General features: G+C 45.3%; 1 protein-coding gene across 1 annotated transcript in view; it reads left to right on the forward strand.

Annotated features, from left to right (window-relative positions):
* The window catches only part of MMS19 (MMS19 cytosolic iron-sulfur assembly component), a 466,622-nt gene that overhangs the window by 21,042 nt on the left and 418,029 nt on the right, over positions 1-27,551 (forward strand). Inside the window, exon 2 of the mRNA XM_078643578.1 lies at positions 24,827-24,875. Within this exon, the coding sequence (XP_078499704.1) occupies positions 24,827-24,875 (49 nt within the window). The remainder of the gene's footprint in view (positions 1-24,826; positions 24,876-27,551) is intronic.

Below are 27,551 nucleotides of genomic sequence, written 5' to 3' on the forward strand. Positions count from 1 at the left end.
ACACCCACTGCGTGAAATACATTAAGGAGATAAAATGTGGCAGTCAGAAGACAAAGTGCATGAGGCATCAGGTGGTAAATAGAACACATTTTGACAGAAGTTCTGATCTTGGAAACGTTATATGAAGTGCATGAGTGCGATAGATTGCTCTCCAGACACAGCCTTTGTGTAGTGATGCCCCTCACAGCAGGGTAGTCTCTAGCCTGGAGCACCCACCACAGCGGCACAAAGAGGTGTGAGGGCTCGGCACTGAAGTGTGATAAAGGCAGACAAAAGGCTTGGCCTTACCTAAAGGGCTCCCTCAATTTACAGCTTCACCCTTCCTCACCCACACCGGTTACAAAGGGCAGTGCTTCAGGAAATGTATCCAGTAGCCAGGTGCTAAGATGGTATACATTGAATTTGTAAAGGGAGTCCTTTCACCATCACCACTCAAAGAGTGTCTGATTCTCCGCCCTCCAGTCACTGGAATGCAGGCAATGTACTTCTACTATCTGGGAAGCTCTGAATATTCCTCATATTCAAACTTGTGTCAATTGAAAGCAGAGACATTCAAATGCACCCTCTCTGCTTTGTAATTAATAATGTTAGCCAAACTTGAGGATGAACACATGGTAGACATCCATTGCAGCATTTGTAGAATCTCTTGTAAATGTGTACATTATTGCCCATACACAGTAGAGCACTATTCTAACAAGTACATAATGTTTCTGTTTAACTTCTTGCGTCCTCAAACTGCATGTTGTCTCAAATATAATCTGTTCATCCCTTAAACTCGACATGAAAAACTGACCTTTATTCAAAACTTCTGTTTGTCACCTCTCCTTTTTTCCTTTTCTTTCAAATGTCCCTCTCCTTCCCTTCCATCCTCTCTCTCTCTCTCTGCATGCCTCCTGTCTGAGCATAACCTACTCTGAAACATGCATGCCTGTCTTATTTTCTATTGTTCTAATCCTGCAGATTGCTGACAACTCATTTACATCATCACTATCTATCCTCGTTCCTCTGAAAGTCCTACCTATGCAAACCAACAATACTTAATCTCCTCTGACGCATCCATTAATCCCACCAACTATGTGCATGACCTCACATATCCCCACTAATGACCACAACTATCTCATATTGTTGGGCCACTATAAAGAAACTTAATTCGCCAGTGCAATTTTGCTTTTAAATGGGAAGAATCCTCCATAGCTGTAGGGAGACCAGTGATTGGATATTTTATGAAAACTTTCTATTTCACACAGATAAAGCTTTGACCCTACACTCCAGTAGGATGTGTATCATCTGGGAATCTGTGTGAGGCTGAAAACACGATTACAGCCGTTCTCTTCTGAGAACTTAGTTTATCCTTGACTAGCCTCACTTCAGACTCCAAACTCTGTATACTCCTTGAGCATTCTATAACTCTTCAGGCATAGAAAGAGCATATTTCAAAGTGACATAGCAAGGGTGCCAGAAACCCGGACACAAGCAAAGAAATGGGTCCCTTCCTGATGCTTATAAAGAAAAAGATATTCTTAATTAGGATGCTGTGGACCTTCGCATCCCTAGGCACTGATGCAACTTCACCTGCTGTACATGATATGCCCCATATATTTCTGTAAGCTCTGCCATGAACATGCCATTTACCATTCACATTCTGCTTTTCTTTGGGCATCTGTACAGGCTACATTTGGCACAAATTAGGGAACATTGTTTTCAGGTTTCGCCTCGTCGAAAGCTGCGCCGCGCAGCTTTTCGGCGCAGGCGAAAACCTTTTGAGAAGAGTAATGTGGCTTGGTCACCGCCTCTCACTTCCATTGGCTAGCTCCTTAAATGGAGGCTAGCCATTGGAAGTGAGATCTGTCCGTCATGGTCCGAGGCGATTCGTGGGCGTTCCGGCAATGTTTTTCTCATCCTGCCCCTTTTAGCACGTCATGCGGCGGTGGGCGGATGTTATATATATTTTTTTGGACGCCATGTTTTGATTATTTGCCGCCGGAAGATGTCCAGGTGAGTGCTGTTTTATTTTTCTTGCGCCCGTTCCCGCCCCCCCTCCCGCTGTCCGTTTGCCCCCCCTCCCGCTGTCCGTTTGCCCCCTCTCCCCCTGCCCGTTCCTGCCCCCCCCGCTGTTCGTGTGCCGCCCGCGCTATGCTGCAACCTCCCACGCTATGCTGCAACCTCCCACGCCACTGCCCCCCGGCCACCGGAGACATGTTTCCGACGGTATGTCTGCGAACCACGGAGTCATGGGGGGTGGGCACTGAATGTGAATGAGTTAGCTGGCTCCTTTAGACTTGGGATAATAAAAAGGTATGGGTGGGGCAAACGGATGGTTGTGTGGTTTACGATATGAAATCCCCAAACCCCATTGTTGGAGTGGCTGTGGCCAGATAACCTTGGGCGCAGCCGAAGCAGGGAAGGAGGCTGTTTTCTGCCAAAGTGATAGTAAGTCTTGGAACTCAGGGTGCATATTTACATTTAGTCCATGTTTGCGGTGATGGCAACTTCTACATATGAACGCATCTGTTTTAACAGTGCAACTGCAGCTCATAACACTCATACCATCTGATCTCCACTGATACCGCAAGCTCCATTTGAAAATCCTAGGTGTGGGTTGGGTTTTTTTGTCTTTCTTTTTTTTTTTTGCAGATTTATTAAGCGCGAACTCTACCCCAAGGTCTTGGAGCGCTTTACATGAGCACCAGTTAAGTTACACAAGGACACATTACATTTTTTGGGTAGGCCTGGGGAGGTTAAGTGATTTACACCAAAGTCGGAAGCTAAGGAGAACCACACTTTAACAGCGCTGAGGCTTCTAGGTCCCCAATAGAACTGGTATAAAAGCGCTCAGATATTGTGTAGCATCGCAGTGCCTAATTTTTGCTGTGGGCGGTGGGAAACGGTATTAATTTTTGTGGCGAGAACTTATTTTTTCTTGCTCAGTCTCTGACCAAGCTAATAATGCTAAACCACTTATCTCCGGTTATTCTGTAGCGTTCTACTCGTTTTAAAGCTTTTTAACGTTTTAAGGGTAGTAAGCGCAACACATCACTTCATGTCTCTGTGCCACACGCCCCATTTCAGCATAAAAACAGGGAATGCATAGAAACGTGCTAAATACCTACTGTGAAGTGCTGTTAACGCGAACATCCAGATTGGGATGTCATTTGGATTGAAAGAAATGGCTGTATATTTCAAACATGTTTTTCGAATGCCCCTCGTTGTTTAAAATGTGTATTGAAGCCCTTCCACCTTCATTTCTATACCGTTGCAACACTGACTGACTTTGTACTGGGATATCTTTTACTTTTCAGACAGACTGTGAAATGTCACGCCCTTGCGTCTGATGTTGCAAATGACAAAATAGTTGCACTGGCACCAGCAGGTGCGAGTGTCCCCTAGGGCACTGATAGTTATGCGCTGAAATCCTCAGCTATGTTCTAAACAATAAAATTTTCAACAAAGTTTGTCTTTTGAAATTTTCTGAAGTATTTTATTCATACTTGTGATTATTTCCATGAATGGTCATAAATTTCTCCATATCATATTTATACAGTCCACATGTATATTTCTCATCCAGTTATATTTACATATGCCAGAATTGTATTTAAAGAATTATATTCCAATGCATTTCGGCCTAGAAAGGCCTTCATCAGGGAAACCTCCCGTCTCACGTCAGAGGGTCTCCACAATCCGATCGAGAGGCGATCGGATTGTGGAGACCCTCTGACGTGAGACGGGAGGTTTCCCTGATGAAGGCCTTTCTAGGCCGAAATGCATTGGAATATAATTCTTTAAATACAATTCTGGCATATGTAAATATAACTGGATGAGAAATATACATGTGGACTGTATAAATATGATATGGAGAAATTTATGACCATTCATGGAAATAATCACAAGTATGAATAAAATACTTCAGAAAATTTCAAAAGACAAACTTTGTTGAAAATTTTATTGTTTAGAACATAGCTGAGGATTTCAGCGCATAACTATCAGTGCCCTAGGGGACACTCGCACCTGCTGGTGCCAGTGCAACTATTTTGATTCACATACTCCTCGCAGGGAGTAACCAGAGGAGCACGATTTACGCATAAACATTGGTATATGTCGAGCAGTGCACGGCCAAGTTACTATATAGCAAATGACAAAATGCCACCAAGCTTATGACTTCCACTACTCTAGTGCAAATCAGAACTACGAAGACCACTGTGTCAGGAAATTCTATTTTCATCGGTGATATATTTTTGGGAAGCACACATTGCAGGCCTCTAAGCACTATGGTAGATTAGTAAACTTGCAAAGTTCTGGGTTGAAAGTTGACCCTCGTCCTCACAGTAGTGCAAGCTCCTCACTCCGCTCGCGTCTGTCAACCGTTGTCGTGTATTTCTATAGGTTCTGAATCGATCCCCCTATTCCTGACCCTATTCTGGTTAAACTACCTAGCTAGTTAACTAACAGTCAGCCCATGAGGCAAGAAATCCCCCATGATGCAGATACCGTTATCTGACGCAGTCACACTACGGCACAGGAACGTGTTATCTGATTAGGTCATAACGCTTGAGATCTAATTAGACAAGCGACATTCCTCCAGCCCCTGATAAGGCATACGACGTTCTCATAACAAATCAAACCTATGACAACCTGGATAATCCGTGCGGCCATTGTTTTGATTTCACAGAGAACTTTAGTAAAGAATGTGCTAACGAGCAAGTCGTATGACATCTTTATTGACGTACCTATGTCCATCCTTACGTCAATCCCGGCACCTTTAAGGTATAAATATTGCCGACCTTGCCCTATGCAAACACACGCGTGGTGACAAGACGGAGCAGCCATACTTGCCGAAGCCGAGAGCAGAAGCAGACCCCGCAGGCAGCAGCCCCGCCTTCCTGACGCGCTGAGAGACGCGCTGCTATCTCAAGCCGAGAGACCCAGCACCGGCGCTTCTGGGTAGCCCTCGCAGGCAGCCTGGAATATCGAGAGCAGAGAAAGAGATACCATTCCTCATTCATCCTAAATTCCAGGTACAGAACTGAATAACCCCTCCTAGAGAATTCTTTAGTTATTCACTTGGCAAAAACAAACTTAACTTAAACTGTAACTTTCTATTCCCGCCCACGCATTAGACTTAGGTCAGGTACACGGGGTAGGCGTATTTAGAAACACCAGTTGAGTACTTTTAGTCAAATGTATATGTGTATGTAAATATATTTTAATCATTTTAAAACATCATATGGCTCAGAAACCATATCAATGTTTCTACAGTATTATTTTATACTATTGCTTCTAATGTATGCACTTTACTTAACTATAAGTATTGCAATAATATCGATCCATTTCTCATGTATGAGAAAAGAGACTGATCAATAAATAACACCTTTTATTGAACACGCCCGTCTCTTCCTTTTCTCTACATTCTGATGAGACTAAGAATGCACGTACTGACTGAGTAAAATAATTGCCTTGTGCTCACACGACTCTCGAGATTGACTCTTGATTAGGGGAGAGCAAAGTTGTCATGTTCTATGGTTGTCAGAAACTAAATCCCTTCTTGTCTAATCAGGGGAGTTAATCCTTCCTTGAACATTCGAGAAAGTTTCTAGCGAACTCTGAGCTTAGCTGGCAAACCCAAAAATTAAGTCTAGTATCGACAGTAGTCTGGTCTAGGCCTTTACTATTGTAGGTACTATTCCAATGCGCAGAGCCTATTGGGAAAATAGGAGCTACACTACATGGCGCCCAACGCGTTTGGAAAGGGCGATAAAACTAACGTAAGACATTTAGAGTAACTCAGTCGTGCTTTCTCACTCAGACCCCTTTCCCCAAATACTCCAAAGACGTCTGGAGTGGGTGAAAGGTTATTATATCCTCCAAAACCTCGCAGGAGGGAACTCCTATGTATGGTTCTTGGTCTAGTCAACGTTGAAGGATAAAACAGTTCCAGAATATTGTGCATCTAATCTCTGTTTCCATAAGAAACCTGATCTGCAAACAAATATAATACCATCCTGTCTGTAAAATGGCAGAGAGTGATGATGAAAGAGAGGCAATTAGATTAGCTACTGAAATAGCAGATGCTGATGCTACCATGCAAACAGCAGACCCGGATATAATACTCATCCAGGTCGCCAAAAGGAGATCTATAACCTTAAAACTTATAGAAAATGGACTGACACCTAGAGGTGGCACAGTCATATTCGTAATTGAGGCACACGAATATCGGCAGACAGAGGTATACTATACATGGATACATTTTCCAGCAGCAAATGCTGTAACAAAGTACTTCCACTATTACAAAGTAGAGGAACCTCCTGACATTTACACTCCTTTCGAGGAGGTGGAAGTACCACTCAAATTCCAAGAGCATTTGCTCTTATTTGATGGCGCCCTAATACATAACAATCACATTACAAGGCTCGGTCCTTTAGGAAGACCAGGAGCAACGTGGCCGGTCCTAGCCGGATACACACCACATCCAGACATCGAAAGAATGCCTGCAGCAGAGCTGTTAATACAGCTAAAACAACTACTAAAAATTCATAGACAATTAGTTCAGTATGTAATGCGGACTTCAACAATTCAGCCAGCGATTAAACTTCCACAGCTGACCCCTCACCAGGGGAACACAAATAAAATTACACCACAGAACATCCAATCCTGCCTAGGTAAAGTTCCAGCTAAACGGGAACAAATACCATTCTGGTTGGCACAGAAAATCACCCAAATAGAGGCGGTGTTTCCTGACACCACCCCGCTGGAAAAACACAGGATTCTGACTATATGTCTCCCAATGGGAATCGCACCACACATTGAGGACTGTGACACTTGGGGTACAGTCTTTGCTTCCATCTACACAAAAACGCACGGTGTCCCATCCATTTCGGTGATACCAGATGTGCTAAAACAAATTCAAGATGAATACGGTCCAGAACCTGCTTTAACTCTTGGTATGAAATTACTAAAAGACTTCAAGCAGGTCTCGGCTATATTATTAGCCAACATAAAAGGTGAAGCAGCAAACGTGGCGATCCGCCAGAGGTTAAAAGAGACAGATATAGCAGACCAACCAGCTGAAATTGCCAGAATCATAGAAAAATCCTATGAAGAACTAGGCAGAGATAGTCTAGGTGGAATACCAGTAAAACCGCAACTGACTACAAGTCCAGAAAATATATTTTTTAATAATAATAATTCACCAAAAAAGAACTGGGATGGAAACAAACAATCCAATCCTAAAGAAAAGAAATTCCAGTCCAGAGGAAGGTCTCCTAGGCGAAGAGAGAAATCTCCAAACCCGAGACAAAGGTCACCCCAGAGTGACCCCTCTGGGAATAGATATAACCTTAGAAATAGGGATAATATTAAAAAACCTGATAGATATCAAGACATTGATACACGTCCCTCTCAATCTTTTCAGAATTCCTCGCAGAAATCGGAAAGAAGAGGACGATCAGAAGAGCACGCCAAGTCCAAAGACAAGGAACCTGCTCAACTGAAAAAGAAATTACAATTTCCAAAAAAGAAGGTAGCCAGTATCAAGGTAGTTAACAATGCCGAGAATACTGAGGACACAACTGAAAAACGGAGAGTGGGCTCAGACAATGCTAGACAGCGCAGCAGAGGTGAGCATAGCTCGCAAAGTCCTTATGAATCATCTGGAGACAGTGGACACGAATGAATACCTTCAAGTGGAAACTGCAGATACCAGAGTTAGCAAGCCCCACAAAATATACGAGATAACATTACGTATAGAGGGAGATAAGACTAGGAAAATAAGGGGACTATTTTGGGATAACCTCTCCAAGGGCTATGACATCCTTCTAGCTGAAAAAGACTGGCCACCAGAGTTTGTCAGGGAGTGCCCTCATGGCGAAGAAGTAATTATGCCTGCCTTCTCGAATCAAATGCCGATTCATAAAAAATATACACTTGCTAGAAAGTGGGCAGTGGCCTTAGCACCTGCTTTATATAAAAATCATGTAGGATGGGATGAGGATTCTCCTCCTCACAAAATCCAGCTAAAATCACAACCAACTGCACAAAGGCAGTACCCAATTAAGCAAGAAGCTAAAAAACAAGTAAATGAAATACTAGATCAGCTAGAATACCAGGGGGTGATTGAAACTTGCACCTCACAAATGAACAATCCTTTGTTTCCGGTCTCCAAACCAGACAATTCGTACCGTCTAGTTTTGGATTACCGACACCTTAACACATGTTGCAAAACTTTTGCAGTGCAAAACTCACACAGTGCTGCACTAATGAATAACATAGTGCGCAAAAAATACAAAACTACCTTGGACATCTCCAACGGATTCTTTTGTCAAAACATAGCACCAGAGAGCAGATATTTAACTGCATTCTCAGTAAATGGCACTCAAAAACAATTCTGTCGGTTAGCCCAGGGGTACAAGAACAGCCCGGGGGTATTCTCAGCGAGAGTAACAGAATTACTACAACTATATGATGATGAAGCATTATCTTATGTCGATGACATTTACTTAACAGATGATGACTTGGAGACTCACTTGAAAAGAGTGAACACCATAATACTTGGGTTCGCTGCAGAGGGTTACAAATTCAACTTCAAAAAATCCAGAATTGCCCATCTGACGGTCCTATTCTTAGGATATGAGTTATCAAGTGAAGGTAAAAGCCTGGCAGACAATTTCCTAGAGAAATGTGCCGTAATCCAAGCTCCTAAAACACTAAAAAACCTACAGTCAATTCTAGGCTTCCTAAATTTCGGAAGAACATACATTGCAAATTACGCAGAAAGGGTGAAACCCCTTTACGATCTAATTAAACCAGACTTTAAAAGATCCAGTTGGACTCAAACACACACAGAAATTTTGAGATCCTTACAAACAGACATGCTAATTAAGACAAAATTAGAAACCCGTGATAATACACGCAACCTTGTGATCCGAGTCATCCCAGGGAGATGCGGATTCACATACCTGACCTCTAATGAGGGAGAAAAGGTACCAATTGAATTCAAATCACACTTGTACACAGAAGCTGAACAGAAATTCAGTAATACAGGGAAAATCATTCGTGCAGTTCAAACCGCAATAGCTAGAGAAAAAGACATAGCTGACGGTAGACATATCACAGTCAGAACAGCAGAATCAGCCTTTGAGGCACTAACAACACTGTGTAATTTACCAACAACAACATTGAATCCGGAATGGATACAATGGGTGAATTCAATCACAACGGACAAAGTATACTACTACTTTGATCCAGAACTAGAAGAATTAAAAAATCTAAAATATGAAAAGACGTATCCTCTGCCAATCGACATTCTGCCTCTACGACATTACGCCTGTGTAATCTATACAGACGGACATGCGCAACCCTCCGTTTGGGGAGAACATGCATACAATCCCACATGTGAGATTACAAAAGAAGTGTGGCGCGGAGGTAAACTAAGACCTCTATTAACAAAATCACACTCAGTAGAAACTAATTCAGAACTACAAACTGAAATAATAGCTTTGAAAATGGCGCTAGATAATGCGGATCGCGAATTCCCGACACTTATAGTGTCAGATTCATATTACTGCGTCAAAGCATATAACAAGGATTTGCAGACATGGATTCAGAACGGTTACAAAGATGACACAGATGCACCAATAAAGCAGAGACTGCTCTGGGAACAAATAGCTCTTTTGAAAAAAGAACTACCAAAGACTCACGTGACTCACTCACTGAGTCATCAACGTGATGGCGTTCACGTTGTAGGGAATTCATTGGCTGAAACAGCCGCAGCGGCAGCCACTAAATCGGCTCCCGTAGATCGAAAAAAGCGTACATTAAAATACATTGACGGTGAAACAATGCTGGCGGTGAAAACGTCATCAAAAGGCGACTGCTCAGCGTTACCGATCAACTATCCACTCAATTATACATACATAATCGATGCAAACTCCGTCCCTTTTGCTCGAATCCCTGGAGTGGGGGATAGAGTGATTCCAAACATGGACAGGAGAAACTTGTTAATCGCAGACGCACACATGGGCGAGGGTCACAGACACCTTAAATTAAAAGATTCTCTGGAAGAATTACAATCACGGTACTGGTGGCCAGGCATGAGCCTGCACTACACCATGTTTGTAAAAAACTGCCCAAACTGCAACAGAGATCGCAGAGGGGAGAGAAGCAGTTTAATACCTCGTCGTATCAAGGCAGATAATATCACCAGTAAAAAGAATGGCTTGCGATTAACATATACAGGCTAGTTTCCACTTATAATGTAGATCACCAGCACTCGGCTGACGTCCGGACTGTTATACAAGATTTGCGAGTCTAAATGGCATATACGCTAAGAGCATGCTACGTTCGACCATTGTTTTCACTCAGGCAATCCAGCCTGGGGGGGAAAGAATGGCCAAATGAGCACAGCCCAGCGGGAATCTTCTCACTTCCTTCCTGAGGGTACGGGATGGTGTAAAGAAAAAACCAAGGCAGAAAGCAATCTATAATGGAAAGGATATTAGGTTCGGGAGCTGGGTGGGTCAAACATCTAATAAGTGTCCAACGTAGTCTAAATAACTTGCCAAGAAATTCTCTGAAGGGATTCAGTCCGTACGAATTATTATTTGGAACTAGGATGTTGATCTCTGACCTTGATAGTCAGACTTCAGTGGTAATAGAAAAAAGCTTTGATGTCAAAGACCGTTTGGCTATTTTGCAGGACTTAAACAAAACAAGAAAAGACCTGAGCAACATACAGTTGAAACAACAGCCAACAACCACTGAAGAATCACCACCTGTCCCAGCAAGACCTGTCTGGATTCCAAAAGTCGGGGATCTAGTCAGGGAGAAGATCGCGGTAAAGAAGGAATTTGGGCCTTCTTACAGAAAAGCAGTTCCTGTCTTGTCTGTCAACGGGACAAGATCAGTTGTACTACCGCCACTTGCTGGAAGAAAGGAGAACCGAGTTGTATCCATCGACCTGGTAAAACCACAACATGTGGCCGATAACAAACAGTAGGCCAAGTGGACTCCCAATAAGTAGCAGAACACCAAGGTTTGCTACCAGTACAGAGGTCCTAACAAAGAGGCTCATCACATTCGAAACGCCTACAGAAGAACAACAAGGACTATGCAACAATGCAATAGAACTCAGACCTCTGAAAACCCAAATAAAGACATTTAGCAGAGACACACCAATCTATACTGAAGTACCAAGTGACAATGCAAAAAACAAAAATCCTGAACCAATTGGAACAATTGACAGAACTGCATCCGGTTACTTCATCAACTTCGATGATTCCTCTGACGGCTTCAGTGAATCAAAGACACAGCCATCATCAAAATCCTTTAAAGACAAAGCTAAGGAACTTTTGAAACAACTGAAAGAAACTTATCTGATTTCTCCATGGATTGAATTTTGGGTGGGTTTTGGTGCATTTATCCTCATACTTTGGCTCATCATGGTATTTACCTTTGGACGCTTCATTGAGGGAAAATATGCTAAAATGGACACAGCAAGTCAGAACATCAACTTGGTCCTCAAACCACACACATCTTCACACGTCGAGAAACGAGAACTTTCTTCAGAACTTTCTTCAGCCAACTTCACAGCAATTCCAATACCTGGTGGGGTAGCCTGGGACAACACTGACTATGAAATCTATGGTCCGGTCGAGATCCTGAAATATCCACACCAAATCAAGATCTCCTTGAGTGACTTTGCAAAACCAAACTCATTTGCTGATGATTGGGACTTTGAAAGTATAAACAATATGATGTCTGACTTAGTAATGTCTGCTAAATTTACAAAACATGATTATTTGCAAGGTTCTACAAATTATGATAGTATGTATTGCTATAACCATTATGGTAACCATTTCCTGCATAAATCTGCACAACCTAGAAATGTTTTAAATTATAATCAATGGGAACATTGTGCTACACCTCCAAAAGGGAGCTCTAGAACCGTTTATGACAAATATTCATACTTTCAAGGTTTTAACACTAGTAATGCTGAAACATTTTATTATAAATTGTCAAACAAGACAGGGATGAAAACCATGATAACCAACACAAAATTAATATATTCAGATTCATTTTTTGAAAAAATGAATACTTTTGGATTTGATTATTGGGACAAAAATGTTGATTTGAAAAGTGTTTGGGGTACAAAAGAATGGCAAGTACAGGGTTTAGAAGCTTTGTTTAGAGCCTGCATGATCCCAGAACAAATGATATTTTTAAATGACACTGTTCAACAAACCACCTGTCTTGGCTTAGCCAAAATCAAAGATTTAAATAACCCGTCTATTCCAAAGCCAACAATGTTTAGCAATAACTCTGATACAGATGAAGAAATAGACATAAGCCATATACTTAACCAAAACAGAACACATCCTGATTGGAAACAATGGTTGATCTGGCCCACAGATACAAATAACTGTCAAGATAGATTCCTGAATAAAACACAGGGTTTCAAAATGACCAGGCCAGACCCTAGATATCCCCAACGACATCACCCAGGGATAATAACAACCTACAGTGTGGGCAAATTATGCCTTCAATGGCTACAGACTTCCACACTGCCTGAAATTAAGCAACACCTAACTTTACTTACTGATGGTGCTGACTTGCGTGATTTCATAATGGGACCACGCAAACAGCGTCAAAAGCGTTTCATAGCAGCCTCTGTATATGCAGCATACAATGAGGCCTGGAAGGTTACTCAAATTGAGACAGCAGAAAGAATACGGGAAACTGACCGTATTAATTTGGAAAAATCACTTTCTGTAGTGGACAATGGGTTAATGACTCTGTCCTCCAGAATTTTTTCATTGGACAGCATTGTGTCTTCAGCAATCGATATATTATCGCAAGACTTACTGTTATTACAACATGGTCAGTCACAATTGCATTCCATTGTACAGCTTGGCTGGACGTTACAAAATCTGCGTTCAGGCTATGTGCCTTGGCGTTTAATCAACACAACGTCACTATTCCAAATCTTTAACCTTACTGATAGACAAATCGGTATGGCGCAGAAGGGTGCTGATTATACAATCTTGAGCATTGAAAAACTAGAAAGATTACCAATGACAATGTCAGAACGACCTGTCAGTGAATGGATAATCCACGGAATCATAAATATTCCAATCTCAACCTTCAGGTTTCAATACTGCCAAAAATATATACAGGCTGGCATGTACGAGAAACTGGGAAAGGGGTACCTTAAAACAACTTGGAACCTGCCCTGTTCACATGCATGTGTCAGTAACAAAGGACAGAAAGTGTTTCTTAGTGGCAACAATTGTGCTATGTCACTAAGCGGCACGCTTCTGTGTAACGGTATTAGTTTGCACGGAGCCTGTGAAGGGAATTCATACAACCTTTCATGTCACCAGCAAGGCGCACCTGCAACTGAAATAGAACCATTCTTTCAAAGACTCTATAATGGGAGTTACATTCTTATTGTAGACCGCAGATGTTGTAGTCTTATGCCCGGGACTCCTTATCTCGTCACTACGACGGCGAAGGTCAAGTGCTGTGGACGTTCTTTGTTCCCCAGCTCCTTACCAGACAGGGAGGCAAGGGCATGGCCCGGTTTGAAAATTACTTCTATTCGAATAGACACTTTAAGCAGAATGAAAACAGTGCTTCTTCAGACGCCTACAAGGCTCACGTCATCTAAAGAAACGTATGATCTACAAGTCGCAAGGACGACTGCAGAGATACATACATTATTATCAACTAATTCCCCCGTACATTTCGCGGAAATCCTGAGCGAAATCTTAAATATTTCTGATACCACTGGGGTCTCAAAGGTATTTAAGACAGTATTTTCGATGGCATTAACACCATTCAAAGCCATACTGGGTATTTTTCCAGATTTCGTCCATTCGATTTTTGGCGGACTTCCCCTGATCCTGGGACTAATTGCAGGAATCCTATTCCTAGTCCTTATTTTTCGTTATGGCAACCCATGTCACAGATCAAACTCTCGCGACAATGGAAGATACGATCCTAGCCATTGGATACCGGGACCGGATATCAAAAATCCTGGGACTCTCCCGGCTTAGAGACCTAAACATGACTTGGTTTCTATCATTTCGACCAATGTGGCAAAGGTGTGTTTTACCTGTACTAAGGTGTCTGCTATGCGGAGAAGAATGCGTGTTAGACACCTGTCTGACGCTACAATCGGATGCGCCGGTGGATGCAGATACACTGTTGGTTCCTACCAAGGTTCACGCACTGTGCTGCCCTCAAAGGCTGCCAATTCTGATGACGGCATTCCTGGAATCTTCACCACTACGATTGAAGGGTAGTGAAGTTCGAGATGAAAGCAGCATCGAACAGGTACGACCTTCTGTCAGCAATGCAAATCAGAATGTCAATGGAGACAATCATGCGCACGAATGCATGGTTACCCCTATTTCCGACTTAGTGGAACTTTCCCATGAAGCTGTTGACAGTTTTTTCGAAAGCCTGAATGATATGATGTTCTCTCCGGAACAGAAATAGAGACTTTTGAGTAAACTCGCACACGGCGTTCCCTGAATTCGGCCTTCAACCTTTAAAAATAAAGTCACATGAACAATTACAATCCAGTTCACGGACAGCAACTTTTTTCAGCAAGCCCTTAAAATATTTTTCTATATATTTTTTCCCCGGGACACTGATCTTCTGCTTAAAGTAAGAAACTATTCCTAGAGAACTAAGATTTCTATTTTAGATACTTTATATAGACTTTAGCTGCCCGCTGGTATGTTCACAAATATTTTATTATGTGATGAAATGGTCTCGACCTTCCTTTCTGTATAGCTATATTAAGAGCCATTTCATGTGTATTTCTCATATACTAAAAAGCAATAATGCATAACAATGCGTGTTTACTTTTGCATTTAATTCATAGCTTAAGTGCATACAATATATATGACTGCAATTTTTCAGTATATTTGAAAATTTCAAAATGCATTTATGTATTTTGGGGTGGTAAGGTATACACTATACTCTATAGTATGTTGTACTATGTTATACTATGCATAGATTAGTAGATATGACCATAGTTAGCGTGGAGTGGGTGTCGTGTATTTCTATAGGTTCTGAATCGATCCCCCTATTCCTGACCCTATTCTGGTTAAACTACCTAGCTAGTTAACTAACAGTCAGCCCATGAGGCAAGAAATCCCCCATGATGCAGATACCGTTATCTGACGCAGTCACACTACGGCACAGGAACGTGTTATCTGATTAGGTCATAACGCTTGAGATCTAATTAGACAAGCGACATTCCTCCAGCCCCTGATAAGGCATACGACATTCTCATAACAAATCAAACCTATGACAACCTGGATAATCCGTGCGGCCATTGTTTTGATTTCACAGAGAACTTTAGTAAAGAATGTGCTAACGAGCAAGTCGTATGACATCTTTATTGACGTACCTATGTCCATCCTTACGTCAATCCCGGCACCTTTAAGGTATAAATATTGCCGACCTTGCCCTATGCAAACACACGCGTGGTGACAAGACGGAGCAGCCATACTTGCCGAAGCCGAGAGCAGAAGCAGAACCCGCAGGCAGCAGCCCCGCCTTCCTGACGCGCTGAGAGACGCGCTGCTATCTCAAGCCGAGAGACCCAGCACCGGCGCTTCTGGGTAGCCCTCGCAGGCAGCCTGGAATATCGAGAGCAGAGAAAGAGATACCATTCCTCATTCATCCTAAATTCCAGGTACAGAACTGAATAACCCCTCCTAGAGAATTCTTTAGTTATTCACTTGGCAAAAACAAACTTAACTTAAACTGTAACTTTCTATTCCCGCCCACGCATTAGACTTAGGTCAGGTACACGGGGTAGGCGTATTTAGAAACACCAGTTGAGTACGTTTAGTCAAATGTATATGTGTATGTAAATATATTTTAATCATTTTAAAACATCATGTGGCTCAGAAACCATATCAATGTTTCTACAGTATTATTTTATACTATTGCTTCTAATGTATGCACTTTACTTAACTATAAGTATTGCAATAATATCGATCCATTTCTCATGTATGAGAAAAGAGACTGATCAATAAATAACACCTTTTATTGAACACGCCCGTCTCTTCCTTTTCTCTACATTCTGATGAGACTAAGAATGCACGTACTGACTGAGTAAAATAATTGCCTTGTGCTCACACGACTCTCGAGATTGACTCTTGATTAGGGGAGAGCAAAGTTGTCATGTTCTATGGTTGTCAGAAACTAAATCCCTTCTTGTCTAATCAGGGGAGTTAATCCTTCCTTGAACATTCGAGAAAGTTTCTAGCGAACTCTGAGCTTAGCTGGCAAACCCAAAAATTAAGTCTAGTATCGACAGTAGTAGACCTAGTTAACGTCTGGTCTAGGCCTTTACTATTGTAGGTACTATTCCAATGCGCAGAGCCTATTGGGAAAATAGGAGCTACACTACACCGTTGCCAACTAAACGATACTGTCCACCAGTGCCCTTTCTTCACACTACCGACCAGTGCCAGCTCTTGACAGCATCTGCGCGTGTTGGTCACTACTGCAAGCTTCTGACACTGTTCACCAGTGCTAGCTGTGTGCGCGCCCATCTGCGTGTGCCTACCAGCGTCACCTTCTGAGAGTTCCCACCAGTGCCCAGTTTCCCACACTGCCTACGATGGTCCGCAATGTGGTTGCTGACGCTGCCTACACTAGCGCCCGTTTTTCACGTCAGCGCTTCGGAGCCACAACTGTGGTATGAAGTGCTATACACATGCTGTTCTAGAAAAGAACACACCAGTTAAGTTAAACAAGTGCCGAGTGCTAGGTAGTGCTAGGGAGTGCAGAGTGCAAGGGAGTGCAGAGTGCAAGGGAGTGCAGAGTGCAAGAGAGTGCAAGGGAGTGCAGAGTGCTAGGGAGTGCAGAGTGCTAGGGAGCGCAGAGTGCTAGGGAGCGCAGAGTGCTAGGGAGCGCAGAGTGCTAGGGAGCGCAGAGTGCTAGGGAGCGCAGAGTGCTAGGGAGCGCAGAGTGCTAGGGAGCGCAGAGTGCTAGGGAGCGCAGAGTGCTAGGGGGCGCAGAGTGCTAGGGGGCGCAGAGTGCTAGGGGGCGCAGAGTGCTAGGGGGCGCAGAGTGCTAGGGGGCGCAGAGTGCTAGGGGGCGCAGAGTGCTAGGGGGCGCAGAGTGCTAGGGGGCGCAGAGTGCTAGGGGGCGCAGAGTGCTAGGGGGCGCAGAGTGCTAGGGGGCGCAGAGTGCTAGGGGGCGCAGAGTGCTAGGGGGCGCAGAGTGCTAGGGGGCGCAGAGTGCTAGGGGGCGCAGAGTGCTAGGGGGCGCAGAGTGCTAGGGGGCGCAGAGTGCTAGGGGGCGCAGAGTGCTAGGGGGCGCAAGGGAGTGCAGAGTGCTAGGGAGCGCTAGGGAGTGCAGAGTGACTAGGGAGTACTAGGGAGTGCTAGGGAGTGCTAGGGAGTACTAGGGAGTGCTAGGGAGTGCAGAGTGCTAGGGAGTGCTAGGGAGTGCAGAGTGCTAGGGAGTGCTAGGGAGTGCAGAGTGCTAGGGAGTGCTAGGGAGTGCAGAGTGCTAGGGAGTGCTAGGGAGTGCAGAGTGACTAGGGAGTACTAGGGAGTGCAGAGTGACTAGGGAGTACTAGGGAGTGCAGAGTGACTAGGGAGTGCTAGGGAGTGCTAGGGAGTGCTAGGGAGTGCTAGGGAGTGCTAGGGAGTGCAGAGTGCTAGGGAGTGGGGAGTGCAGAGTGCTAGGGAGTGCAGAGTGCTAGGGAGTGCAGAGTGACTAGGGAGTGCTAGGGAGTGCAGAGTGACTAGGGAGTGCTAGGGAGTGCAGAGTGACTAGGGAGTGCTAGGGAGTGCAGAGTGACTAGGGAGTGCTAGGGAGTGCAGAGTGACTAGGGAGTGCTAGGGAGTGCAGAGTGACTAGGGAGTGCTAGGGAGTGCAGAGTGACTAGGGAGTGCTAGGGAGTGCAGAGTGACTAGGGAGTGCTAGGGAGTGCAGAGTGACTAGGGAGTGCTAGGGAGTGCAGAGTGACTAGGGAGTGCTAGGGAGTGCAGAGTGACTAGGGAGTGCTAGGGAGTGCAGAGTGACTAGGGAGTGCTAGGGAGTGCAGAGTGACTAGGGAGTACTAGGGAGTGCTAGGGAGTGCAGAGTGACTAGGGAGTACTAGGGAGTGCAGATTGACTAGGGAGTACTAGGGAGTGCTAGGGAGTGCTAGGGAGTGCTAGGGAGTACTAGGGAGCGCTAGGGAGTGCAGAGTGACTAGGGAGTACAGAGTGACTAGGGAGTGCTAGGGAGTGCAGAGTGACTAGGGAGTGCTAGGGAGTGCAGAGTGACTAGGGAGTGCTAGGGAGTGCAGAGTGACTAGGGAGTGCTAGGGAGTGCAGAGTGACTAGGGAGTGCTAGGGAGTGCAGAGTGACTAGGGAGTGCAGAGTGACTAGGGAGTGCAGAGTGACTAGGGAGTGCAGAGTGACTGCAGAGTTCTAGGGAGTGCAGAGTGACTGCAGAGTTCTAGGGAGTGCAGAGTGACTGCAGAGTTCTAGGGAGTGCAGAGTGACTGCAGAGGGCTAGGGAGTGCAGAGTGACTGCAGAGGGCTAGGGAGTGCAGAGTGACTGCAGAGGGCTAGGGAGTGCAGAGTGACTGCAGAGTGCTAGGGAGTGCAGAGTGACTGCAGAGTGCTAGGGAGTGCAGAGTGACTAGGGAGTGCAGAGTGCTAGGGAGTGCTAGGGAGTGCAGAGTGACTAGGGAGTGCAGAGTGACTAGGGAGTGCTAGGGAGTGCAGAGTGACTAGGGAGTGCTAGGGAGTGCAGAGTGACTAGGGAGTACTAGGGAGTGCAGATTGACTAGGGAGTACTAGGGAGTGCTAGGGAGTGCTAGGGAGTGCTAGGGAGTACTAGGGAGCGCTAGGGAGTGCAGAGTGACTAGGGAGTACAGAGTGACTAGGGAGTGCTAGGGAGTGCAGAGTGACTAGGGAGTGCTAGGGAGTGCAGAGTGACTAGGGAGTGCTAGGGAGTGCAGAGTGACTAGGGAGTGCTAGGGAGTGCAGAGTGACTAGGGAGTGCTAGGGAGTGCAGAGTGACTAGGGAGTGCAGAGTGACTAGGGAGTGCAGAGTGACTAGGGAGTGCAGAGTGACTGCAGAGTTCTAGGGAGTGCAGAGTGACTGCAGAGTTCTAGGGAGTGCAGAGTGACTGCAGAGTTCTAGGGAGTGCAGAGTGACTGCAGAGTGCTAGGGAGTGCAGAGTGACTGCAGAGGGCTAGGGAGTGCAGAGTGACTGCAGAGGGCTAGGGAGTGCAGAGTGACTGCAGAGTGCTAGGGAGTGCTAGGGAGTGCAGAGTGACTAGGGAGTGCAGAGTGACTAGGGAGTGCTAGGGAGTGCAGAGTGACTAGGGAGTGCTAGGGAGTGCAGAGTGACTAGGGAGTGCTAGGGAGTGCAGAGTGACTAGGGAGTGCAGAGTGACTAGGGAGTGCTAGGGAGTGCAGAGTGACTAGGGAGTGCTAGGGAGTGCAGAGTGACTAGGGAGTGCTAGGGAGTGCAGAGTGACTGCAGAGTGCTAGGGAGTGCAGAGTGACTGCAGAGTGCTAGGGAGTGCAGAGTGACTGCAGAGTGCTAGGGAGTGCAGAGTGACTAGGGAGTACTAGGGAGTGCAGAGTGCTAGGGAGTGCAGAGTGACTAGGGAGGGCTAGGGAGTGCAGAGTGACTGCAGAGATTAAGCTAATGGCAATGTAAATGACAATGCCATTTATTTATCTGTTTTCAAAACCAACACATAAATACAAATTTTGTCATTTACAATGCCAATAGGTCTAACTTTTCCAAAGGCGAAACCATTGCATTGTAAATGCTTGTTAGCAATTGGCAGGAAGTTCAGAGCTATGCATTTTTTTACAGTTCGAATTTTGAAAGAGTATTGTCAAGGTGAACCAAAGATGTTGTCTCCTCAAGGCTCCTCGCTCTTTATCACACGCCAGCAATGCATGAGCGATCTTTTGAAGACTTGTATCTTGCTATATATAATTTTGCTGCTCCACAGTTGTAATCCCATGTGTATTCCTGCAAAGTCATTTTCATATTCCTGCGCACTGGGATGCTTATACACCATGTGACTCTTTCCCATTAAGTGAATTCAACAGCATCTTACTGTCTCCACGGTATTGTCAAAGACGCCCTTGGAATAACTTTATATATTCGGAAGGTTGGTCGTTGACCCCATTACAAAACGTCACCGAAGAAGTCAGGCTCCGCAGCAATTTTGCTAGGAAGAGATCTAGAGAGGCTCGGCCTCACTGTAATCTTGAGCAGACCTAAACAGTCTCTGCAAGCAGTGTATGCAGAGAGCAGCCTTGTAGTCTGTATAATGGGTGAAGCTATATAACCCAAGAAAGGAATAATTCTTCCATTGCCAATGAAAACCAGTGTTGATACAAATTACCTAAACAACTATCACTCAGTTATCACCCTTCTCTTTCTGCCCAGCATCATCAAGAAGGAAGTTGATCACTAGCTGCATAAGTGGTTTAAGAAAAGTGCCCATCTGTTAAGCACCATTTAGGATTCATACTACAGTACAGCATAGAACTGACCACTTTCCAAGTGGTTGATGACCTGCCCTATCCTCCTTTTTGAACTTTCTGCAGGATTTAATAGAGAAAACGATCAAGTCCTCTGCAATACCCTTGCCTCCCAAATTTGCTTTGATGACGTTAGCCCACATAAACAAGCATTTGCAATGCAATTGGTCTCACCTTTGGGACCTTTTATGTATTTAGCTATGCAGCACATTAGCCTGGGCACTGAAACATCTACTGTTCTTCAACATGGAGGGAAAGTTAGCACCAAACTGCGTGACACGTCAAGTATGGGAACACATGGAAAGAAATATTGCCTTTCAGCGGGCAATGGTATAGTCCAAAGCTCTGTTTTTAATATAATATTGGGGCCATTGATGGTCATATCACTGAAAATACAAGATTTAAAAAAAAATTATTGTTGTCTACGGGTGCGCTTGGAAGACAATTTCTATGGACTGTCTAAGAACTGGGACCGCCAGTTCACCAGGGGGGTAGCTTGGCTCGAGCAAGAAGGCAGCCAGGGGCTTACGTGTAAAGCAGCGACTCCACACACGCATCCACAGAGACAATAAGTGGCGCAATAATGGAGACCACACCAGCACTTTGGATTAAAAATCAATATCTTTTATGTAGGATCAAAATCATGGCAATTCATTCCTTAGCATTTCCTAGAGCATTTCATGGAAGCCTTTTAGTAAAACATTTCATTAAAGTATTTGCAGTAAAACATTTCATTAAAGTATTTGCAGCAAAACATTTCATTAAAACCTCTTCAGTAAAACATTTCATTAAACTGATAACCAGCTCATTCAGGTCCTTCTCTACTTAAAGGCAATTCTTTTCATTAGGACCAATAACTCCCTTGTACAGGGCTGAACCACTTCGGGCCAATGCAAAAGGTTTCCAGGCCTAAACAGGCAACCAGGCCCTGGTCCACTTTAGGGACAAGGCACGAACAGTTACTGGGGCCTCGCAGTCTCTAGAGGCACATTAGGGGGGCCAACAGGGCCCAGTCTCACTTTCCCTGGGGGAGGGGCGAACTCGGGGCCTCCTCCAGCCTTCCGCCCTCCTCCCCTGGGGTTACCTTGTAACTTCGGCCCTTCGGGGCCCTTGCGCTGGTTCGCTGCAGGATGGGGAGGGCTTTGGCCCTCTGGCAGGCCTTGCGGGCGAAGGGGGAGACCAGCGGAGCGGCTTCGGTTCTTCCAGGGCCTCACTCGGCCTGGTGCGGTTACTTCACTTGTGGGGCAAATCGGGCTCTCCTGCTTCACGGCCCCCTCCGCGACGGGTCCGGGCTTTCTTCTGGCCTCCGGACACAGCTACGGCCCGGGGACCAATCAGGGCAGGGGCCCGGGCTGTCACCACCAATCAGGACGCCCGCCTCGAGGGCGCGCCAGCCAGGACCAATGGCTGCGCGGCGCTTGGCGGGGCGGGCGGAGGAGCTCCCCTGTCACGTGGGGCGGGAGCTGGCTTCAGGCCTACCGCGGCCTGACTGGATACCGCGCTGACAGGATTCGGCTAGGCCCGGGGACAGGGGCCTCCAGTCATGACCCAGCCGGGTCGATGTTCGCGGCGGCGGCCTCCTCAGAGCTCCGGAGGCCGGCGCAAGGAGGGCAGAGTCTCGGGTTGGGCGCGGCCCACGCGCACACAGCGGCGGCCCTCTCCTGACACCAAGGGCCGCCCGGGGGCAATTTCGGCACTTCACTAGGTGCTACAGGTAAGCGCTTGACGGGGTTTAGGGCGCTTGGCAATGATCGCGCCTGGGGGTCTCGCAGCGCTCCTTAAGAGGCACAGCAGAGAGCCGCTTGAGACAGTTCTCGGGCGAGCGCCCAGCAGGGTCTCTAACCAGGGCAGATTACAGCGCTAGGTACGCACGATGTGGGGCACTCCCAGCAGCTCGGCAGGGCCCAGGGTAGGAGCGCTAGGCAGCGCAGACAGTCTATGACCCAGCGCTTGGCAGAGGGGTCAGAGTACAGCGCTGTACAGGGCAGCAGGGACTGCAGACAGGTTGAGGGGCACAGCAAGTCAGTCAGGGGGAGACAGGTAGGGCAAGATGGGCCCAGATGAAGGCAGGGAGTGCGCAGGGCAGCACAGTCCAGTACCTGGTCGATCCCCCAGCAGTCTCTGTGTGAAGGGCAAGTAGTCTTCTTGGCGCGTGGATGGTTTTGCGCCCTTAGGTGATGGTTTCTTGAAGTGGTGGGGGGGGGGTTGAGTTGAAGGCTAGCTGAATTTTCCTCAGTCACTGCAGATGGACCCTGGGGTTCCCTACGGCTGGGCCAGATCAGGGGGCTAGTCTAGGACACTTCACCCAGCTTAAGAGGCAGCACCTAAATCCTGCCACTCCCAGTAGCATAAGTTCCTAACTAGGCCCTCCCGCTAAAACTCCTGCGTGGGTTCCCCAGGTCAGTGATGCCCCAACTGACTGGAAGTTTCCCTCCCTTTCTTTATATAGCGACAGTTGGCAGTAGGCAGTGGCAGTTGGTGTCACCTCCCCTATTCTAGAAGGTTCCAGGAGCTTCCCTCTTTCTAGCTATGGGCAGGCTGGCAGGCTGGCATTGCTACATTGTTTAAGGGTTCCAGCCAGCTCCTGGCTACTAGAGTACGCCTAAAACGACCACGCTGCAGTAGCAGGGGTCAGTGGCAGCCATGTTTGGGGTAGAGAGCACCTGCACCTTAACATGGATTAGCCATGGAAAGGTGCCCAGAGACCTAAGAGCCAACAAAAAGAAGGTGGGAAAAATGAGGCAAGGGCGAAAAAAACAGGGAAAGACCACCCTAGGGCTGACCGGTCTAACAGACTGGAATCTACAGAATGCTAAAATGATTCTGGTATTTTACTGACCTCTGCTGATCGTTTTCTATCAAGAAAGTTAAATAGAGGCAGTTGGCAGAAAAATAAAAAAAGAAAGTCCCTCAGCAGAAAGCAATTCTGGTATTTTACTGACATTACTGTTCATTTTCTATCAAGACAGTTAAATAGATGCAGTTGAACAGAAATAAAAGTCCCTAAGCGGAAGCAGACAAGTCCTAGGGCTGATCTCCAGAGCCCACAAAGTACATACACATATAAGTATGTACTAAAGTATATACAAGAGGTCTCGAATGCTCGACCTAGAAAGGATAGGCAGAGTCTGTCCCTGTAACCTGTTGTGTACCCTAGGGATCCGCTGTGTCCTTGGTAATCTCATGGAATTACTTTAAGCAATCATGGATAACAGGAATTTAAAGGTTCATCAAGTGTTATAGGTTGCACGGCTCTACTTGAAGACCTCTTTCGATTGCACCGTCAGCCTAGTAAATGACTGCTTTTAATATATTTAAGTCCCAATGTTAAATGCTTACTGGAATTTGACTTCCATAAAACCTAGTTCTTCCTGGGGTCCAACAAAAGCAGGGAAGCACAACTACAAATATGTCTTAGTTCAGTCAACCTTCATTTTTCACCCCTCCAATGTCAGACAGCCTGTTACTCAGATACCGCATTGACAGCTGTCTCCGTTTCAAAACACACATCATCTTGAATGTCCACATGGCTTGTAAGAAGGTCTACCCTATTCACATAGTCGAACGAGACTTCAGAATGGCTGTCCACCCATTAGTCCTCTTTCACATGTATGGAAACAATAGTCTCTTTGCTGGCATACACACACCTCGCACTTTTAAAAAGCATTTTTCAGGAATCTCAATTACTCTGCAAAGGACAGAGAATGTACTCATCCACTTAAAGAACTCAATTGTCTCTCCCTACTGCCCACATCACTTTGAAATTGTGCATCATGAAAGCAGCGAGCTAGAAGCACTGCCTCCGGTGACCAATACAACACTCACTGCAAATAATACTTACATTTTTCAGTATTTCTTTAACGTCTGATTTCTTCTCTTGTGAGTATAAGAAATCATACCTGCAAGAAGGGACCAGTAATTGTTGTTAGAAGGTTCATCATGTCTTCACGATGGCCTTCCCGACTGGGCCATATCAAGATGAAATCTTGATTGTGAGCACAACGACATAGAAAATGTAGTTGGGTTTTATTTTATAATAGTTTAAATTTATGACTTAACATTAATGTCCTGCAGCATACTATAGCGCATGAGCTGGGTCTTCTTTTCTGCAACACATGTTCATATAATGCGCAATGCATATTTTGTTTTTGTCTTTACAAAATCACATTTGAACTCAAATACTAATTGTGCTATTTCCCAGTATGAAGTAAGGCCACGTGTATGGCTGTAGCTTCTAGAGCTGACATGTTTCTTTACCTGCTGTGTCTAAATTACTTCTTGTGTTTTCAATAGGTGTCAAAGAAGGAAACTGTACAGTTTTGCAAGTGGTGGAAGCTCTTGGGTAAGAAAAGTCTTGAATTACAATCCGTTTTATGTTAAATTTCTTTCATCTGATCTCATTGAAAATGTATACCTAAAGGGGCTCCTCGCCTTTTATTTCAGTTGTAAATCTACATTTCTACTTTTCATCTGTTCTGAGGATTACCTTCTTGTTGTAAGTTATTGTGCTGTTGATGCCATGAAATATTGGATTGTGTTCATTCTGCTAAGCTGCAAGTACAAAACCATGATTTGGTTTCTTCAATAAACAAAAAAGGGTTGACAGATTATTTTTGAGGTGGGGGACCATTTAGCTACTTCAGTGGAGTTTGTAAGGGCTTTGCTGCAGTACTCATAAGAGTAAAATGCCACTGAATGAAAATGAGTCATGAATCAACTGGTAACGGCACACAATTTGATAATGAAAATGGTAAGAATGAGCCACAGGCTCTCAGGCCATGGTTTCCTAAAACGGTATACATGGGGAAACAGCGGGTTAACAGGGCAGAGCAATGGATACAGCCTGTAAAGCTAACAGAAGAAACAAGTTGTCAATACTAGTTGGATGTCAAATGAAAAACCGATCTCATCTTGTGATGAACTAGGCGTATCCGCAGCCACTTGATTGATAAATGTAGATTTTCCTAGTTGTTATGACGGAAAGTCTTAATTTTATTAAAGACACGGAGGCGAGTATTATGCTTTCTTATCTTGCATTTATTACCATAGCAGCCAAGATAAGTGCAAGAACTACATTTCCCAGAGGGCCAGGCAACAACTGGGCCATGGGAATGAGAAAAAACGAGAACATGTCAACCAATCAGTAGAGACCACATAGATAAGAGTACACACTGACTGCGCAGCTTCCTCTTTTCGCTGAGAGACAGTCAGATAACAATAGAAAATAAAGGAAAAATAGTCATAACCAGTAAGAACGCCAAAGTCCAGGAGCAGATATCCTTGATCACTGGAATCCAGAACCAAAGTCCAACGAAAGAAACTGAAGAAGGAGCTGGAAGGACCGGAGGGGAAATCCAAGCAGGAGATGAACGGAGCCTTTGAAGGGAAGATCTTCTATGATGAAGCCGGTGGTAAGGCTGGAGACGCTGTTGAGAGGGAGAACACATGTTAATAGTGTAGCGGTGGGATAATACTCGCCTCTGTGTCTTTAATAAAATTAAGACTTTCCGTCATAACAACTAGGAAAATCTACATTTTATGGCAAGACCGGAGGCTCCTATTATGCTTGTTTAAAGCACATCAATAACATCAGAAGCAACAGAATGAATAGGCTTACAGTAAAACATGCGGAAAATACTGTCATTGGACCAATCTGCTGATCTCAGAATGTCCTCTAAGCGGGAGCCAATCCAAAAGGCCTTGGAAGCCATGGCTCCTCTAGCCGAATGAGCTCCGAAAACAGAGACATCAATGCCGGCAAGGGACATAACCCAGCGAACCCACCTGGCGAGGGTAGGGGAGGAAACAGGAAGGTGGGGTTTACGAAAAGAAATAAGGAGTTGAGAGCAAGAGGGCGTTCTGAGAGCAGCTGTCCTTTGTTCATACATTTTCAAACACTGTCCCACACAAAGTTGGGGTTGATCAGGAAAATAGGGATAAAAAACAGAGTCTAAATGAGTCTTCGTGCGTCTGCGAATCTGGAACAGCACACCTGTAGGGGAAAATTGGCGAGCAGAAACATCCAAAGCCTTAACATCAGAAACCCTTTTGATAGACACCAAGCAAAGTAGCATAGTCAGTTTGGCCGATAACATTTTGAGAGACAAAGCAGAATTGGAGGGCCAACTTAAAAACAGTTTAAGTACAACAGAAACGTCCCATAAAGAGGTATACTTAGCAAACGGTGGTTTAGAGCAGCGAACACCTTTGAGGAGGCGACAAATCAGAGGATGAGCGCCTACAGGTTTTCCATCAATTTGGGCGTGATTGAGGGAAATGGCAGAGCGGTAGAGGTTGACAGTGCGATAGGCCTTTCCAGCGCTGGCCTGAGAAGCCAAGAAATTGATAATAAGACCTAGAGGGGCTGAAAAGGGATCGAGAGACCTTTCCAGACACCAGCTTGCCCAAAGAGACCAGGCGGATTTGTAGGCTTTGGAAGTGCCTGGAGCCCAGGCTTGGTCGATAAAGTGAGCAGCCTCTTGTGAAATGAGGATGTTAGGAGGGGAAGGCCGGAAACTTTCCAAGCCGACAGAGTGAGAGAGTTGTCCAGGATCAGACTGTGACACTCGCCTTGAGGATTGAGAAGAAGATCGTTGAAGGACGGCAGAAGTACAGGAAAATCCATCGCCAGTTCCAGAAGAGCGGGGAACCAGACCTGAGCTTGCCAGAAGGGGACTACCAGCACTAGAGAAGTTTCTTGACGGCGGACTTGTGCCAACACTCTGTTGATCATTAGAAAAGGAGGAAAGGCATAGTTGAGATGACAAGACCAATCCTGGAGGAAAGCATCCGTGGCTAGAGCTAGGGGGTCCGGACGCCAGCTGAAAAACTGGGGTAAATGTGAATTGAGGCGAGAAGCAAAGAGATCGATGGAAAAGGGACCCCATAAAAGAGAAAGAGAATGAAAGACGGAGGGACAAAGCCTCCAGTCGCAGGAGTCGCGCAGGAACCTCGAGTGCCAATCCGCCACTGAATTGAGGTCGCCTGGAAGATATTCCGCTGTCAAGGAGAGATGATG

The sequence above is a fragment of the Lissotriton helveticus genome, chromosome 5_1, assembly GCF_964261635.1.
Source record: "Lissotriton helveticus chromosome 5_1, aLisHel1.1, whole genome shotgun sequence".
NCBI lineage: Eukaryota > Metazoa > Chordata > Amphibia > Caudata > Salamandridae > Lissotriton > Lissotriton helveticus.